Source organism: Sorex fumeus, unplaced genomic scaffold (assembly GCF_029834395.1).
Source record: "Sorex fumeus unplaced genomic scaffold, SorFum_2.1 ptg000037l, whole genome shotgun sequence".
Classification (NCBI taxonomy): Eukaryota; Metazoa; Chordata; class Mammalia; order Eulipotyphla; family Soricidae; genus Sorex; species Sorex fumeus.
Genome location: NW_026606094.1, coordinates 59,697,348 through 59,715,689, shown reverse-complemented (window position 1 = coordinate 59,715,689; position 18,342 = coordinate 59,697,348). Strand labels below are relative to the sequence as shown.

General features: G+C 38.0%; 1 protein-coding gene across 3 annotated transcripts in view; it reads left to right on the top strand.

The window, feature by feature from the left end:
* The window catches only part of SNX13 (sorting nexin 13), a 132,449-nt gene that overhangs the window by 96,920 nt on the left and 17,187 nt on the right, over positions 1-18,342 (top strand). For 2 of the 3 annotated variants that reach the window (XM_056118048.1, XM_056118047.1), the window contains exons 17-20: positions 268-337; positions 7,224-7,396; positions 12,047-12,154; positions 14,327-14,437. In XM_056118048.1, coding sequence (XP_055974023.1) covers positions 268-337; positions 7,224-7,396; positions 12,047-12,154; positions 14,327-14,437 — 462 coding nt within the window. The remainder of the gene's footprint in view (positions 1-267; positions 338-7,223; positions 7,397-12,046; positions 12,155-14,326; positions 14,438-18,342) is intronic. The other variant, XM_056118049.1, reaches the window with a different exon arrangement.

The window sequence follows — 18,342 nt, the reverse complement described above, 5'->3', positions numbered from 1 at the left end:
AAAATGTAACAAGTTGTAGTGTATGGACAGTAAAGTTGGAGCAAATAATCTGATGGATTAAATTGACTTCTGACTTTGTTGTGTTTTCCTAATCATTTATTTTTCTATTGGTCAATATAGATGACTAGTCTGGGGATGGGCGTAGAGGATGATACAAATAATATAAAACTTACAGGGAATAAAACTGAGTTGTACATATACTGAGTTCTTTAACACTTCTATATCATTAAAACTAAAATGTTTACTGATTTTTTTTTCCCCTCCTAGTCTTTAGATGACCTTTCAAATGTATCTACTGATGACTCAGTACAGCTTCATGCTTACATTTCTGATACTGGTAAGAGACTGGTAAAATTACTTTGAAACCACTATTAATATTCCTACATTGTTACTCACATTTAATTTTACAAACCTTTTCTTTCTTTGTTGTTGTTTATTCATATTTTTAGTTGCTTTTTTCCCTCCCTCATTATATCCTGTGATGTTTATTTTGTTTGTATTTGCCTAGTTCCTCAAAGATTGTCACTGTTAACTTTGGAAAAAACAATAACCATTTAGTCACTGCTAATTAACTCACCTTTTAATCTTATTCTGCGTCTAGCTGATGATTATCTAATCTTGTTAAATTGTTTTGTGGGTCATTTTAGTTCAATATTTGTTTTCACACATGCAGACCAGATAATTGGGATAAATATAGTATTGTGGTTTGGGAGTTACCAGAAGTTCAAAAATGCTTGGATGAGGGGAGAAACCTTTTAAAATTTTGTGACTCACAACAAATACACAAAATTGTTTGTAAGCTGAGAAAAAGTTAACTCATTTCTAATATCTAGTAACTGAATTATTAAATAATTTTCAATAAGTAATAGATACAGCTGATTTTTTTCCGATCTCTCTGTTCCTGAAGTATTGGAGTGTGTTTGTCAGATTACAGTTACTAAGGTGTATACCTCAATTCAATAACATATTTGCATTTTAGCTTTTTTAAATTTTTTTTCTATTGTAGGTAAATTTACAGTAGTGTTTATAATGTTGCTGTACAAAGTTACTGCACCTCTCCCCCAACACCAAAGTATTCATTTTAGATTCTTAAAGGGGATTTATAGTTAAGTATAGTTTAAAAGCTAATGATGTGTGTCTTTTGTCTTGAGATCTCTTTGTTTCTCACTGGAGCTAGAGTTTTATTTTATATTCTATTCTCTGTTAGATTTCTGGAAGAAATTATCTGAGCTTGTTGTCTCCATTGTTTCTTTGTCTTTTAAAGCAGTTGCTAAATACCTTACTCTGCTCTTCGAGGCCAGTAAATGATAGTCTTGCTCATAAAACAGAAGGTCTTTCTTGGTTTTTGTCTTTTTTCTTTTTTTAAAAAAATTCTTGGTTTTTTTCAAAATTCTGTTTTTTGTTGGCTTCTTTCCAAAATATGAACACCTTTGTTAAAGTAAAAATTTTGGTTGGTTTGGTTTGGTGTGGGGGCCACACTTATTGGTGCTCAGCACTTGATCCCTTAGCAGAGTCAGGAGTATTATTGGCAGTGCTGTGTGACCATATATGGAGTTGGAGAGAAAACCCAGGTTGGACCCTTGAAAGCAGGAGCCACACTGAGTAATCTCTCTAGCAGCTAAAGTGCAGTTTTTTTTTTTTTTTTTTTTTAATAATTTATTTATTTATTGAATCACTGTGGGAAAAGTTACAGAGCTTTCGGGTTTAGGTCTCAATCATGTAGATACCGAACACATTTCCCTTTACCAATACTCATTTTTAACCCCGAACCCCAATAGACCCCCACCTCCCACCCCTCCCAATTCTTGTGAGGTAGATGAGTTCTAGTTAATACTCTATCTACTTTGACTAGATAGATTATTTCGATAGAAGATGCACAATTATTGTTAAGAGTTTACGACCCACCCCCCCCCCCCCCAATCAGACATGCTGAAACAGCGTTGTGAAATGATTTGCTTTCTACAACTTGGTTTAAGAATAAAATGATGTCGCGCGGCCGCGATAGCGGCCGCGCGGTTTTGAATTTCTGCTATTTTACTTATTGACCCTGGAAGAATTTCTATTAAAAGTTAGCTAGTTAAGAGATTGGTTTCTGTGTCCTGGAGTCGTGGCCGTGCCGGAGAGCCGCTCGTGGGGGGCAGCTGGCGACCCCGATGGGGCGTGGGGGACGGCCCACAAAGCCCCCCTTCCCATGAGGTCCCCGCTGCTCCCCCCCCCCCCCCGAGCCCGGCTCAAACCCGCTTTCCACAAGGCTCCCGTGCGGCCGCCATCTTTCTTTCCAGAGAGGAGCGGGCGGGCTGGTCAACGCCCTTCCCCCTCCGGGCAGGCTTGGTGGCGCGGATCAACACAAGTCCATTTGCTTTTCTGCTCCAAGCGGCTGGTTCTCTGTGCTAAGTCCTTGTGCCTCCGGGGCCGTGGCCGTGCCGGAGAGCCGCTCGTGGGGGGCAGCTGGCGACCCCGGTGGGGCGTGGGGGACGGCCCACAAAGCCCCCCTTCCCATGAGGTCCCCGCTGCTCCCCCCCCCCGAGCCCGGCTCAAACCCGCTTTCCACAAGGCTCCCGTGCGGCCGCCATCTTTCTTTCCAGAGAGGAGCGGGCGGGCTGGTCAACGCCCTTCCCCCTCCGGGCAGGCTTGGTGGCGCGGATCAACACAAGTCCATTTGCTTTTCTGCTCCAAGCGGCTGGTTCTCTGTGCTAAGTCCTTGTGCCTCCGGGGCCGTGGCCGTGCCGGAGAGCCGCTCGTGGGGGGCAGCTGGCGACCCCGGTGGGGCGTGGGGGACGGCCCACAAAGCCCCCCTTCCCATGAGGTCCCCGCTGCTCCCCCCCCGAGCCCGGCTCAAACCCGCTTTCCACAAGGCTCCCGTGCGGCCGCCATCTTTCTTTCCAGAGAGGAGCGGGCGGGCTGGTCAACGCCCTTCCCCCTCCGGGCAGGCTTGGTGGCGCGGATCAACACAAGTCCATTTGCTTTTCTGCTCCAAGCGGCTGGTTCTCTGTGCTAAGTCCTTGTGCCTCCGGGGCCGTGGCCGTGCCGGAGAGCCGCTCGTGGGGGGCAGCTGGCGACCCCGGTGGGGCGTGGGGGACGGCCCACAAAGCCCCCCTTCCCATGAGGTCCCCGCTGCTCCCCCCCCGAGCCCGGCTCAAACCCGCTTTCCACAAGGCTCCCGTGCAGTTTTTAAATCTTTGTCCTTTTATTTTTCTCTTAACAACCTTATTTCTAAAGAAAGATTTGTCTGTATTGTTAATGAGGATTGAACACTTCTCTAAGTTCTTGGGTTTCCTAGCTTCTTTGTTTTAACTACTCAAATATTTATTAATCTTCTTATTTTAAATATCTATATTGTTATATACAGAAAATCTATTATAGATACTAAGGAGACATTACAGTGTGGTTAAGGACACAACAGTAGTTAAGAACATGGTGATTAAGAACACAGTTGTCTTAACACACGATGTTTCCTAGTATCTACATGATATGTTGGGTTAGAACCCCTAGCTCTACTGCTTTATAGTTGATAAACTTGGTTGAGATCTTTAACATCTTTGTATCTTGATTTCCTCATCTCTAAAATGGCAAAACAATAATAATGATACTTGCTTCAGCTTTATTATAGGATTAAATTTACTAGTAATTATGTGGTAGCATTATATAATAGTGTTTGTTCAATAAATATTTTAGTAGGACATCAGTCTCTGACTCTTATGTCCTTTAGTACCTTCATTATTAGAAGTAGAACTTAGAGTCATTTAGTGCTACCCATGGAATTTTCCATACTCCTTTGAGAAATATTGCTTAAAACTATTGGCCAGTGATCAGGAGATAATACAGTAAGTAAGGCACTTGTCTTACCTGTGGCCATCCCAAGTTTAATCCTCAGCACCCCATATGGTCCTGTTAGCCACCACCAGGAGTGATCCTTGAGTGCAGAGCCAGCCTAAGTATGGCCGGATGTGGTTCCTCCAAACAAAGCACTGTAGCACTGTCCTCCCATTGTTCATTGATTTGTTCGAGTGGGCACCAGTAATGTCTCCATTATGAGACTTGTTGTTACTGTTTTTTGGCATATCGAATATGCCACAGGGAGCTTGCCAGGCTCTGCTGTGCGGGCAGGATACTCTTGGTAGCTTGCAAGGCTCTCGGAGAGGGACAGAGGAATCGATCCCAGGTCAGCCGCATGCAAGTCAAACACCCTACCCGCTTGTCCTGGAACTGGAGAGATAGTATAGATGCTGAGCCACTGTGTCTTGCATGTGGCCGACCCTGACTCAGACCAGTCCTTAGCACCTCATATGATTTCACTAGGGAAAGTGACCCCTGAGCACTGCCAGATATGGCCCAATATCCCTCCCTAATTGACTGAATTAAACATTATTCTTAATGACAAGATTGATTCTTTTTCTAGATCTTTGTCTAACTATGGATTAGTAACAAGTATTTCTTGTCATTTATTATCAGTAAGTCTGCTAATGAAAACACAAAACCAATTTTGACTATAGCTCAGTATCATTTCACTATCAGTATGTTTTATGTATATAAAACCTTGCTCTCTCTCTCTCTCTCTCTCTCTCTCTCTCTTTCCTTGCTTTTTGAGTCATACCCGGCGATGCACAGGGGTTACTCCTGGCTCATGCACTCAGGAATTACTCCTGATGGTGCTCGGGGGACCATATGGGATGCTGCAAATCAAATCTGGGTTGACTGAGTGAAAGGCACACGCCCTACATGCTGTGCTATGGCTCCAGCCCCGCTATCTCTTTTTAAAGTCAAATAACTTATCTGTTACATTTCTTTTAAAATTCTTATTGTACATATTCTTTCCTGTCTATTTGTGACAAATTGTGGTCATTTTTTTAAATGCTTTATTATATTCCTGTCTTCTTTTTTGCACCTTGCTGTTCTCTTTGCTTGTTACTTCTAATAGCTTATGGTTGCTGGCCTCTCTTTTGTTTGTTGCCATGATATAACTTTATTCAATAATGGCAGTTATCTAATGTAAATAAAAGGTATTGCATAATATGCTTACATTGATTTCTGGTAGAAAATTGATTACAATTGATTGCAAGTAGGGAAGAATAATCTTAACTACAGTTAAGACTTCTCAGAGCTATCCTTAGTCTTCTACTCTGTCAAATCAGGGACATTTATGAAGAAAGAGGATGAAGAAAAATTTTGTGTAGAAAGTACGAACCATAGGAAAATTTGAGAAAAGCGTGAGAGAAGATTCTTTGTAACTTTTACAACATAGATTTCTAACTTTTATGAGCTCAAAATAATTTGCTAAGAAGCTACGTAGATCTTTTTGTCTTATGTGCAAAATATTAAATATTTAATAAGCTCATATCTGAGCTACTTTCACACCCATGGATTCATGTAATCTTATTAGAAAAGCAGTTTATATTTATGGTTAGTATGGTAGCTTAATCTGCTTTGGAAAAGTCTGCTTTCCACATATAGAACAGATAAAAACAGTTTAAAAAATATGTGTATAAAAATGCCTCTATAAGCCATGAAATAAAACGAATTTTAGGATGTGGATAGATGAAGCCAGGGAATTCATAGGAGCATGATGACTGCTATCTTGATTTTGATTGCATTTTTATGAACTCTTCATTTAGAGGAGTCAGGATCATCATAGGAAGCTGGAACATAGTATTTTGTATAAAACCCAGCCTCACAGATGATGGCTTGTGATGATGTAAGAGTTAGAAAAAGTTAGCCCTTATCAGGGGAGAGGATTGTGAAGATTATAGTTAGAAATAGTGTCTGTCACCCACAGAAATTGAAAGCTTATCTTGCATCTTATAATGGTTGTATATAGATTCAACTGTCCTCAAGTGATTGTATATCACAGAGTCTAGCCTGAGAGTAAGTATTTGAAAAATATTTATAGAAGACCTGAGGTAAGAATACAATTGTCTGAAAAGGAATCAAATATAGTTACATATAATAATAGAAATATTTAAGGTTGTGGATAAATTTTAAAATAAAACAAAGGGGCCTGGAGGATGCTTAGCATAGATAGAAGCCCACAATCCAGTGACTGTGTGACTATTAAGTTAAATCCCAGGCACTGTCCCGCTTGCTAAGTGCCATCCGTGAGACACTGCCATTTGCTGCCCCTAGCATCACAGCAAAGTGTGATCTCCATCACACAGCAACCAATTCGTGCAGGCACTGAAAAGGAATTGTTTGACTCCTGACTACCACCACAACCAAATGTATAACATCCTGTCATCACCAGAGCAGCCAGAGGGTAAGCGAAATGAATAGGTGAATAGAGTATATTTTAAAAGAGAGAAATAAATAGATCATAAATAGGTTACTGAAAACTTAGAGATACTGAAAATTTAGAGATACCTGAAAAAATAGAACAAAATGTTGCAAAACTTAATTGACAGTACAACTCTCTAAGATTAGTTTGAAATTGAAACTTATTTAGAATGGAATGATTGTACAATGGGAAGAGCTCTTGCCTTGGATGCATCTGACCTTGGTTCAGTCCTCAGAATCCCTGAGCATGAAGCCAGGTATAAGCCCTGAGCGACTTACTCCTGGCTTTGTGCTCAGGAATCACTTCTGGCAATGCTCTGGAGATGATATATGGGACCAGGGATTGAAGCTGGGTTGGCTGCATACAAAGGCAGTTGACCTACACTCTGTACCATCTCTCTAGCCCCCTCGGAAAAAGCAGGTTTATAAATCCCCCAAATTAGCTACACTTACAAATTACTAAATATTATAAATGAGAAAAAGAATTGTCAAAAAAGCAAATAAAGCTTATCCTTATAACTTTTGTTCTCTGTTTAATTAAAGAAATTTTAATTGAAAACAAATAGTGAAGGCTTGTACAAAAGGCTTTTATTTTTTGTTGTCTTACTTTGATCAATTTTTAGAGAACTCTACTACTATATTCTGAGGTGGTATTATGGTATCATAACTAACTACCTAAAAGTGCTTTGGGAAGAGAGTTCAAAATATGCATCACTGTGTGGTTGATAAAGTCATCATAAGCCTGTAGTTTATTTTCTAATGTGGCCATCATGTACCACTTCATGGATGTGAGTACAGAGGGTAGGAATCTGTTTTATCCTTTGGTGACATCCTTTTGTCTCAGTCTGTCATTTCAAATTCTTCATTTTCATGTTGTCTTTTTTGTTTCTATTTTTGTTCTTCATCTTCCTCCTTTTGTGTCTTTTGTTCCTTTTCATTTTGTTTTAAATGACTAGTATATGCTGATTATGACCCATATGCTGTGGCAGGCGTTTGTAATGATCATGGCAAGACATACGCGTTGTATGCCATCACTGTTCATCGACGCAATCTCAACAATGAAGAGATGTGGAAAACCTATCGTCGTTATAGTGACTTCCATGACTTCCACATGCGAATCACTGAACGGGTAATGAGATTTTCAAAGCTTGTGTACTTTGCATTGTATCCTGATTTTATGTTTGATTCTAAATAGTTCTGAGGATGCTCAGGTATTGATTAAAACTAACAAAAATTAAGAATTTCAATGTACTAAGCATGAATATTAGAATGCTTTTAAGTATTTAACGAATAAAGTCATACTAAACATTGTGAACTAGTGCCAAAATGTAAATGGTATATCTTTGAAAATAAAAATGTATATATTTTTTTGTCTTTTAAGACTCATGCATGTGTGTACATGTGCATGCATTGTGCTTTGCACAAAAGGTATTTGGATTTGACTTAAATTTATGAGGATCACTGTAGTACATTGTGAAGTTTTTGTTTGGCAACATAAGAGCTATAATTATTTTTAAATGGTATTCTTATTTCTAATATAACAAATTCTTGATCTGTTCATCATAATCTAAATTAAAAACCAAATGCTTTATAATTCTTACTAAGTGCAATCTGCCTTTTTTGTAAAACTATAAGGAGGACCAGAGCGATAGCTAGGACATTTGCCTTGCTCGTGGACAACTTAGCTTTGATCCCTGGCATCCCGTATGGTCACTTGACCACTGCCAAATATGATACCTAAATTCGGAGCCAGGAGTAACCCCTGAGCACTGATGGGTATGTCTGCCCTCTCCCCCCCCAAAAAGTATAAGGATTCTTAAAAATAAAGTATGTACTGATTTATTTTCATACTAGTTTTTTTTCTCCTTAAGTTACAAAGGAGAATATATAAACAACCATTAGATGAATAGATAATCCATGAAATTTATTTTACCACTGGAGTATCTTTGACTTGTTCAGGACTTTAGATGTATAAAGAGTATCGAGCCAATAAAGAATAATTAATGTTGGGGTTGGGGAGATAGTACTGTGGGTAGGGTGCTTGCCTTGCATGCGATTGACCTGAGTTTGATACCTACCATCCCATAAGGTCCCCCAGCCCACCAGGAGTGATTTCTCAGTGCAGAGCTAGGAGTAAGCCCTGAGCACCTCCAGAAATGGGCTCCCTCTCTGTGCAAAATAAAAAAAATAAAAGATTGTGACATTTGATTGGGTGAAGTAAAGTAAAGCATCTAAATGACATAGTCCTTGTCTTTAGTAATCAGAAAATAACTTTTTCAATAACACGGACAGCATGATAATGTCACTAAAATATTTTGTGAATGGAATAAATATGAATTAGTTTGGTGATTATATACAGATCATTGTTGACTGTAGACACCATTTTATTAAGGGAACTATTTCGATTTATTTTCACAAGAAAATTAATAGTTTGGATGTTTCTGTAATTTTATTCCTACTGAGTAGATCTTTATGTTTACCTTTGTTGTGACATGGAATAATTATCTTCTTGTGTTGTAGAATTCATTTACTTTTTAAAAAATTACCTGTTTGAAATGGTTTTCAAAGTACAGTTTATATAGCTTTCTTTCCAGCCCCACACTTTTACCAGGTGTGACAAATTTTAAGATAATTTGAATTGCTAAAAGTCGTTTTATTTATTTGCAAGTCAATAGATTTTTTTTTTTTTTTTGCTTTTTGGGTCACACCTGGAGATGCACAGGAGTTACTACTGGTTCATGCACTCAGGAATTACTCTTGGCGGTGCTCAGGGGACCATATGGGATGCTGGGAATTGAACCTAGGTCGACTGCGTGCAAGGCAAACGCCCTACCTGCTGTACTATTGCTCCAGCCCCAGAAATTTTTTTAATGAGATTTTCATTGTGTATATATTTCTACCTCTCTGCTTAAAGTACTCATTGTTTAACTTAATATTCTAGACAAGAATCTAAATATTTGTTTGCATATAGCAAATAATATAAGTGAAGGACATACTATTTAAAATAACTTTATTAATAATACTTCAGGAATTTCACTTTTTAATATAGCTCAAAATTATCAGTAAAATTCATAAAGCACAATTCATTTTTTGGAAGATCTTAGTACAAGTATAAATGATGTGGGGGTTTTTTCTCCTGTTTTTATTTTTAACTTTTTAATTTATTTTTATTGAATGATGTGTGTTGACTTCATGTTTTCTGTAAAATCACAGTAGTATGATTATTCATTAGTTTATTCACAAAGATGAGTGATGAAGGATAGAATTGGACTTTTCATAAGGAATTTAATGTAGTATATACATTTGTTTGTTTTTTTTAATGATACACATCTGGCATGTTACTAAAATAAGAGAAGAAAAAGCTAACTTGTAAATGAAATTTAAAGTTTTAAGGCTGGATATTTGCTTTTTATCTCTCTGCTTTATCTATACTTTAAAAATATAAGCCCTCTGTAAAATAGCAGAAGGAAAAACAGTGATTTCTAATTCAGCAATACAAGCTGTTTACACAGTTTGTTGTTGCTATTCTTGTTTTTACTTTGGGGCCACACCTGCTGGGACTACTCCTGGCTCTATGCTTAGTGGTCGCTTCCAGCAGTTTTTGGGGTCTCATGCAGTGCCAGAGATTGAACTGGGGTTGGCCTTATGCAAATGCCTTAATCACTGTGCTATCCCTCCAGCCTTACACAAATAATTTTAATTTTCCTAAGGTTCTTAAGGACATTAAAAGTATTTTAAAAACAGGATTTGTTGTATTTAACTTTGTAGCTTAATTTTTCTAAGTATGTTAACTGTCATAAATTTTAATAGTCTAATTTGATATAAAAAAGATTTACAAAATTAAAAGAAAATAGCTAAATTACGGACTGGAGCGATAGCTCAGCGGGTAGGGCATTTGCCTTGCACACGTCCAACCCAGCCGATTGGGGTTGAATTTCTCCTCCCCTCTTGGAGAGTCCAGCAAGCTACCAATAGTATCTTGCCCTCCCGGCAAAGCCTGGCAAGCTCCCCATGATGTATTCAATATGCCAAACACAGTAACAAGTCTCACAATGGAGTCGTTACTGGGCCTGCTCAAGCAAATCAGTGAACAACGGGAGGACAGTGGACAGTGGACAGCTAAATTACTATATATCAGAAATATTTGAACTTTGCTCACTTATTATTTTATGAATACTTACTGAGATTTTTCTATCTGCCTGACACTGGTAATATAACAGAGAATAGGTCAGATAAGCTAGCTCCTAAGAGCTTACATTCTGTTAATACTAAATATTTGTTTAATTGGGTGGGAGATATATAAGTATATATTACAAAAGGTAGTAATTAACAAATATATTAGGTTTTTTTAACATAACTGAGTGAAAGTAATTATGCACTTTAATATAAACAAATATAAAATTCTTCTTATTTAAAATGCAGGTGTGGCCCATAAATTTTCCAGTAGTGCATTAGGATTCTAAACCTAACATATTCAGTATGGAAAAGCAAAATCTCTGATTGAAATGTCTGTGACTTGTATAGTACTTTTGTTCTTCGTGAACAAGAAAATGTTCTTTTTATAATATAGAATTTTTACGTAAATTTTAATTTCTATGCCTCAAAAATGTATTCACTAAATATCTGACAAAAAGGAATTAAATCTTTTTAAAGAATGGACTGCCTTCTTCTGGGAAACATCAAGATTTTAATGTATTAATATAGATCATAAAATTTCCCCATTTGTCCTTATATTAATGATAATTGTGAAAACTTTATAGTCATATAAAGTCACATAATTCCTGTTCCAGGGAATTTGATCATTTTGATTTTAAGAAATTAAATATTAGTGAAGCATTTTTATATTAATAAAGTTTAATTATTTTAAAGTTGCTGAAATTATTTTACTACAGACATAATACATCTCTTTTATGTATTCATTTGCTAGGGCTGTCAGAACAAAATACCGCAGGCTAAGTGGCTTAAACAGCTGGCATTTATTTTCTTACTTTTCTGGAAGCTAGAAGTCCACGATCAAGGTTTTTTGCAAGTTTGGTTTCTTTGGAGACACCTCTTCATGATTGTCAGATGGCCACCATTCTTGCTTTGATCTTACATGTCCTTCCTTTTGCAAATACATTACATGTGTCTTTAGTTGTCTAAATCTCCTCTTAGAAGCACACCAAGTAGTTTAGATTAAATGTGTTTTAAGGACTGTATTTTAATTAAGTAAGGCTCTAAATGCCAAATTTCCAAGTACAGTCCTTCATTCTAAAGTTCTGAATATTCTGTTTGAACATACAAATTTTGGGTGAATGCTGTTCAACCTATACTACGTAGGACTTTCCAAATAAACTATGCATTCTATGAAATCATCTTTTAAAATAATGTAGACAAATAATAGTCCAGTAAATTAAAATCATAGACTATCTTGAAATATGTGATTTATTTAACTTAGATGATTTTTTCCTCTAAAGTTAGACTTAAACCAGTACTATTCACTGAACAAATTTGATACAATTATAAAAATTTTGAACAATCTCATAGTGATTATTAAAATGGAACGCCATGTGGATATAGTCTATATCACTATTCCATGTTTGCTATTTTCATTGAAAATGTTTTAATAATGTGTAGCTTAAGTACTATGATTTGAATATTTTGTACAGTTCTTCTGTGTTTCTAATTTTTAACATGGAGAAATCAAAATGTTTTTGATATTAGAAAAATTGTCACTTGGATAACACTTTCTCTTTTTGTAAAAAAAAAATAAGAATTGTGAATGTATTCTGTCTTCTAGTTTGAAAATCTGTCGAGCATATTGAAACTTCCTGGTAAGAAGACTTTTAACAATATGGATAGAGATTTTTTAGAAAAGAGAAAGAAAGACCTAAATGCATATTTGCAGGTAAGCCTTACTACTACTTAAAAACTTTTATTTTGATATATTTTAAAAATGAACCTTGTAATAATGGGATGATAGCCACTTTTACTAGCTTGTCTGAAGTAAAGGCAATTTTGTCAGTAACAAATAAAATTTAAATATTTAAAAGTGAATCTTGTCATATTGGGATGGTAGCCACTTTTATTTAAGTCGCCTATCAGATGTGGATGCAATTTTTTTCAGTAATAAATAATATTTCTCTTTATTATAGTCAAAATTTTCTGGAGATGGCTTACTAGGGATTTAGCTTCTTTGGGTATATGTAAGTACACATTTACACCCATACTCATACCCAGATCCATTGCACATTGTTGTAAAGTCTTAAGTTTTTGCTGTTGTTGTTTTTTTTCTTTTTGGGTCACACCCAGCAATGCTCAGAGGTTACTCCTGGCTCTGCACTCAGGAAATACTCCTGGTGGTGCTTGGGGGACCATTTGGGATGCCAGGGATTGAACCTGGGTTGGCCTGCATGCAAGGCCCTACCTGGGGGGAATGCAATGTTTTAAAGCAGAATGTCCTGGGGGTACAGTTGTTGCTCAGCAGGTCAATCTGTACCTGCAGGGTGAGTGCATCAGCAGTCTGATGGTGCCTTCAGGCTTCCTAATATCCCAAAATTGCCACTGTATCTCTGGCCGGACCCCAACAACTTGGGACCAAGTTTCCTGAGAAATTAAACAGCCAACAGTTATGTATGTGTTAGTCACATCCATTAACCACCTCTGACTCATCTATACAAGATCATTTATCGGCTTTGCTTCAGTGACCCGTAAATAAATCTTGAAAGTGATCAAAAGCAGGCCATTCAAGCTTATTAATGGCCATAATTCAGAGATTCACAAATGAATCTTTGAGGAGAGCAGCATGCCACAGACATGACTTCCCTCCCCATACCGAGCTAATTTAACTGGGGCACCTTGGAGGGAGGCAGGTATATCCCTCCGACTGCCCCAAATGAACTCCAGCAGCCCCAAACCTTTAGAACCCAACCACAGCCATGCTCATAGCCTACCTTCACAGGCGTGTTCTGAGCCCCCCCCCCCGCCCCCCCATGCATGGGACCAGTGACTGAAAACTCCAGGTTTCACAGAATCAGGGATCTATGACCTCCACCCATCTCCCCACCCTTCCAGTTTCCTGGCAGTCACATCCAGGAAACTGCCTCTGGGTGCCATTTAAGCGCATTAATGGCCATAATTCAGAAACTCACAAATGAATCTCAGAAGAGAGCAGCACGCCACCTGAAATATTTTAAAATTTTAGAATTCCAGAGTGTGCGGTCACTTTCTCTGTGGCATGACAACGCATACTATTCATAGCAAGCAATACAAAATAAATTATTTAGCATCTGCCTAAAGGGCAGGCTGGAGTGGTGGTGGAAAGATTCAAAGGTAGTGGTTGGAAGAAGGTGCAATAATGGTGGGATTGGTGTTGAAATATTGAATGTAAACAATTACTATGGACAACTTTATGAAAAATTAAAAAGTTAAATAAAAATAAAGAAAAGAAAGGGTGCCCAGATCAAACTTGACCCCAGCATATAGGAAGGAGAAGGAAAGAGTGTTGGGGAGGGGAAGAAGAGCCAGATGAGTAGCAGTAGGGCTGGATCAGGAGAGCCCTGGACAAAGGTCATGTTAAAGAATGATAGTACCAAATTTTCAAACCCAAAAGTCAACAATGAAATCAGTAGACCCAAATTTAATTTAAACAACTGAGCTTAGAAAGTTGGCACTGATGGTGGGGTTGGTGCTGCAGTATTGTATGTCTAAAACTCAGAGGCAGGTAAGTTTATAAATCTTGGTGCTTTAATTTTTAAAAAATGTGTTAGTTAAATTTTAAAAAGGATGATTGTGTAACTAGCATAATGATTTATTAATGTAATCTTCTGAGATTAAGCTCTAGAACTTGATATAGTAAGTATTTAGACACCGTTCTTGTTAGCTGTATTAGAAATCTAAGTAACAGAGGCAAATTGTTAAATGGTTGTAGAGTTATTGATGACTGTCTTAACTGTATATTGGTTTTTAGTATAAAATTGGAATTTTTCCTATGCATTTGTAACTTTCTATAGGATAAAATTATAAACAGTTATTTTTGAGTATTTGATAATTGTAAGATACCACTTTTTTCTCTTACCAGTTACTCTTAACTCCTGAAATGATGAAAGCATCCCCAGCTTTGGCTCATTATGTGTTTGATTTCCTCGAGAACAAAGCCTACAGTAAAGGGAAAGGAGATTTTGCTCGAAAGGTAAGAAAGAAGACCAGCACATTGGAGTTTTTGTTTGATTTTGTTTGTTTTTATCATGTTAAACAAAAGAAATTTTAACAAAAAAAATTCTATTTAAAACTAGAAAATTTTATTGATGCCTCTTGCTATGGTTTCTGATTATGGTTTATTAAATCTTCCCTTGATAGTAACATTCATTAAGTATCAACTCCTGTCTTTATATGTAGATCATAACCTAGCAGAAAATTAAAAGATAAAAAAATAATTTATCAGTTGATGCAATATTAAAGTTTGCATCAGGTGATAAGCTTTTTATTAGCTCTGAAGTGTTTCTTACTGGGAGGAAATGACAAACATGAACTAAAGATAAAATTTTTTTAATAGAATATTTTTTTAAATATTTACATCTTGAGTAAAATAATATTCGAAATTCATTTGGGGATACATGGGCCTGTATTTAGAAGAAGATGCCATTTTAAGCAGTAAATGATTAAATATTGCTCAAATAGGCAAGAGAGTTTAATATATAAGACACACACTTTGGAATTAATCTTTGATTTCAAATCTCTGCTATGCCACTTGCTAGTTATAACATGGAGCATGTTAGTTAATTTCTTGGTCCTTTAATTTTCACAAGAAATGATGGTGTTAATCTTTATCTTAAAGCATCATGTAAATTAAATGATCCAGGTACCTAATACAAAATTATCATCATCATCATCACGACCACCCTGTTGTTCATCGATTGCCTCGAGCAGGTGCCAGTAACGTCTTCTTCGTCCTAGCCCTGAGATTTTTTAAAAGTGCCATATTCAAGGCTTTTTCAGGGTTAGGAGAATGAGACCCATCATTGTTATTGGTATTTGGCATATTGGGTATACCACGGGGAGTTTGCCAGACTCTGCCGTGTGGGCAGGTTACATTTGGTAGCCTGCCAGTTTGTCCAAAGTAGGAGTGAGATGATAAGATGTCATTTTATCATGTTAAACAAAAGAAATTTTAACAAATTTAACATTTAATAAAATAAAATAAAAATTTAACATTCGCGGCCACGCGCTTCCGGGAGCTGAGTGTGATAATCTCTGGATCCTGGCCGTTGTTGGAGTTACACGGCAGTTGGTGGGTGTAACTGTCTAGTTACTGGCAGGTCCAGTCCCAAACCGTGCAGGCTTGGAGATCTCAGCCCCGGGTCCCACACACCTGGGTTGCTCTGCCAGTTCTTTTATGCGTGAGGCTCATCCAAGTGTGTGGAGAGTGGTCCCAGCATGGCCTTGGCTGGGCCCCGGAGGTCTTCAGCTGTTGGGCCCTGGTGGAGACAGTCAGGCACAGGGTAGGAGACTCTGCCTTGTTCTCTCCTGGGAGCTGAGTGTGATAATCTCTGGATCCCGGCCGTTGTTGGAGTTATACGGCAGTTGGTGGGTGTAACTGTCTAGTTACTGGCAGGTCCAGTCCCAAACCGTGCAGGCTTGGAGATCTCAGCCCCAGGTCCCACACAAAATTACAAAATTAACCCCTGAATAAATGTTTGCTCTTAATAGTACCAACAAGTATAGTACCAGGGACAGCAGTTGAAGAAGACAGCTAAAGGGTTTCTAGAGACTGTTATTTATGCAACCTGTTTTGTAACTACAGATTATTTCAGAATAAACATTAAGAATGTAGACTTACATGTCTCCCTCTCCCACACAAAACACAAAACAAACACTGTCCTCCCATTGTTCATCAATTTCCTCGAGTGGGCCCAGTAATTTCTCCCTTTTTTTTGAGACTTGTTACTGTATTTGGCATATTGAATACGTCACAGGTAGCTTGCCAGGCTCTGCCATGTGGGTGAGATATTCTCGGTAACTTGCCGGGCTCTCTGAGAGGGGCGGAGGAATTGAACCCGGCAGGCCAGGCTGGCTGCGCGCAAAGCAAACACCCTACTGCTGTGCTATTCTCCAGCCCAAATCGCTCCAGTGCCTCTCCCTCACAAATATAATATTTTAAAACTTAAAGAGTTAGTGCAAAACAAATAATTACCTGTATAAGCATAATAATTATATGTGCATAATCTGTGATGGTTGTTAACATTTAAGATAAAGTGTTTTGTCTGCATGATAGGTTTTAGGTTTTTACCCTATCAAAACAAAAAACAAACACTGTCCTCCCTTTCATCGATTTGGTCGAGCGGGCCCAGTATCGTCTCCATTGTGAGACTTCTTGTTACTGTGTTTGGCATATTGAATACTCTCGGTAGCTTGCCAGGCTCTTCGAGAGGGGCGGAAGAATCGAACCCGGCTCAGCCGGGCTGGCTGTGTGCAAGGCAAACGCCCTACCGCTGTGCTATCACTCCACCCTATCATGGTAAAAAATATGGTAGTCTTTATTTTTTTATTACATAATTTAAGAGATGGAGTTTAAATTCCTATGCTAGTTGGTTTTACTGTCGATAGAAATGTTTTTTAGTATTCCATTTTTAAATAGTTGACCAATTTTCTTAAGATTACATCAATTTTAAGATAAACTGGTTTTTGAGATTAAATAAGCAATATTAATTTACATAATTTTTTTTCATATGTCATGAGTACTCTCGGTAGCTTGCTGGGCTTTCCGAGAGGGGCAGAGGAATCGAACCCGGCTTGGCTGGGCTGGCTGCGTTCAAGGCATTGGAGCGATAGCACAGTGGTAGGGTGTTTGCTTTGCACGCAGCCAACATGGCCAACCCAAGTTTGATTCCTCTGCCCCTCTCGAGAGCCCGGCAACCTACCGAGAGCATCTCGCTCCCACTGCAAAGCCTGGCAAGCTACCCATGATGTATTTGAAATGCCAAAGATAGTAACAACGAGTCTCAAAAAATGTAGATGTTACTGGGCCCACTCCAGCAAATCGATGAACAACAGGAGGACAGTGTTTTTCCATATAGCAGCATATTCAGAGGTTTCCAAACTTACTTGGCCTACCACCTCTTTTCAGAAAAATGCTCAGCCATCTCCTAGATATCTATCTTTGAACAAAGGGAAAGCATTCCCTGCCTCCAGAGGTTGTACAAGAAGCTACTATAACCCCCTAATCATTCCAGTGCTTCTGGGAGGTGGTATCACTCACTTTGGAAAAGATACATATCTATTGAAATACATGTTTTGTATTTCCTTCCAGTTATATATCATCATGTGAAAATGTATTATGCCATATCAGTCAACTTTCTATTTTATTACTAATAAAAGTAACTCAATTGAAGTGTTAGTTGAACAAATAGTCTCTTTGTAAGTCAGGCTAAGTGTACATTTGTACCAGCAGTCCATAATTTACTCCTCCTTGTGGTAATTTGGAGATTGCTGTTTTTTTGTGTTTTGACCATTTCTTTGAAGACAAGTCCTAGTTTTGGAAATGTTCTCATATAGTGATGAACTCCACATTCATGCTTCTGAACTATTACATCCGTCACAGTTAAGCATCAGATTCACTTCTGAGGGATTTTCTTATGACTGTTTTGTACAATTTTTTTTTATACGTTCGTTTTCCTTTTTTTGGTTCCTATCAAAACTCTCAGCGTTCCATATGCTTCTTCATTGGTTTCTATATATGCCTTTTCCATTTTTTAAAAAATTGAAATTGTCTGATTATAGTCTACATGTCAATTTTAATGTTTTATATCCCTTTGGAAATTTTGATCCTTCCTTGTTTTGTTTTGCTCTGCTTTTTTTGTGCCACACTTGATAGTGCTCATGGCTTACTCCTCAGGAAATTATTCCTGATGATTTCCTGCATATGGGACCATGTGTGGTTCTGGAGACCGCCCAGGACAACCACATGTATGGCAAGCACTTTACCTGCTATAATCTCTCTGGTTTAATTCTGACATTTTTGGTTGTTGTTTTCTTTGGGTCACACCTGGTGGTGCTTGGGTTTACTCCTGGCTCTGCACTTAGCGATCACTCCTGGCA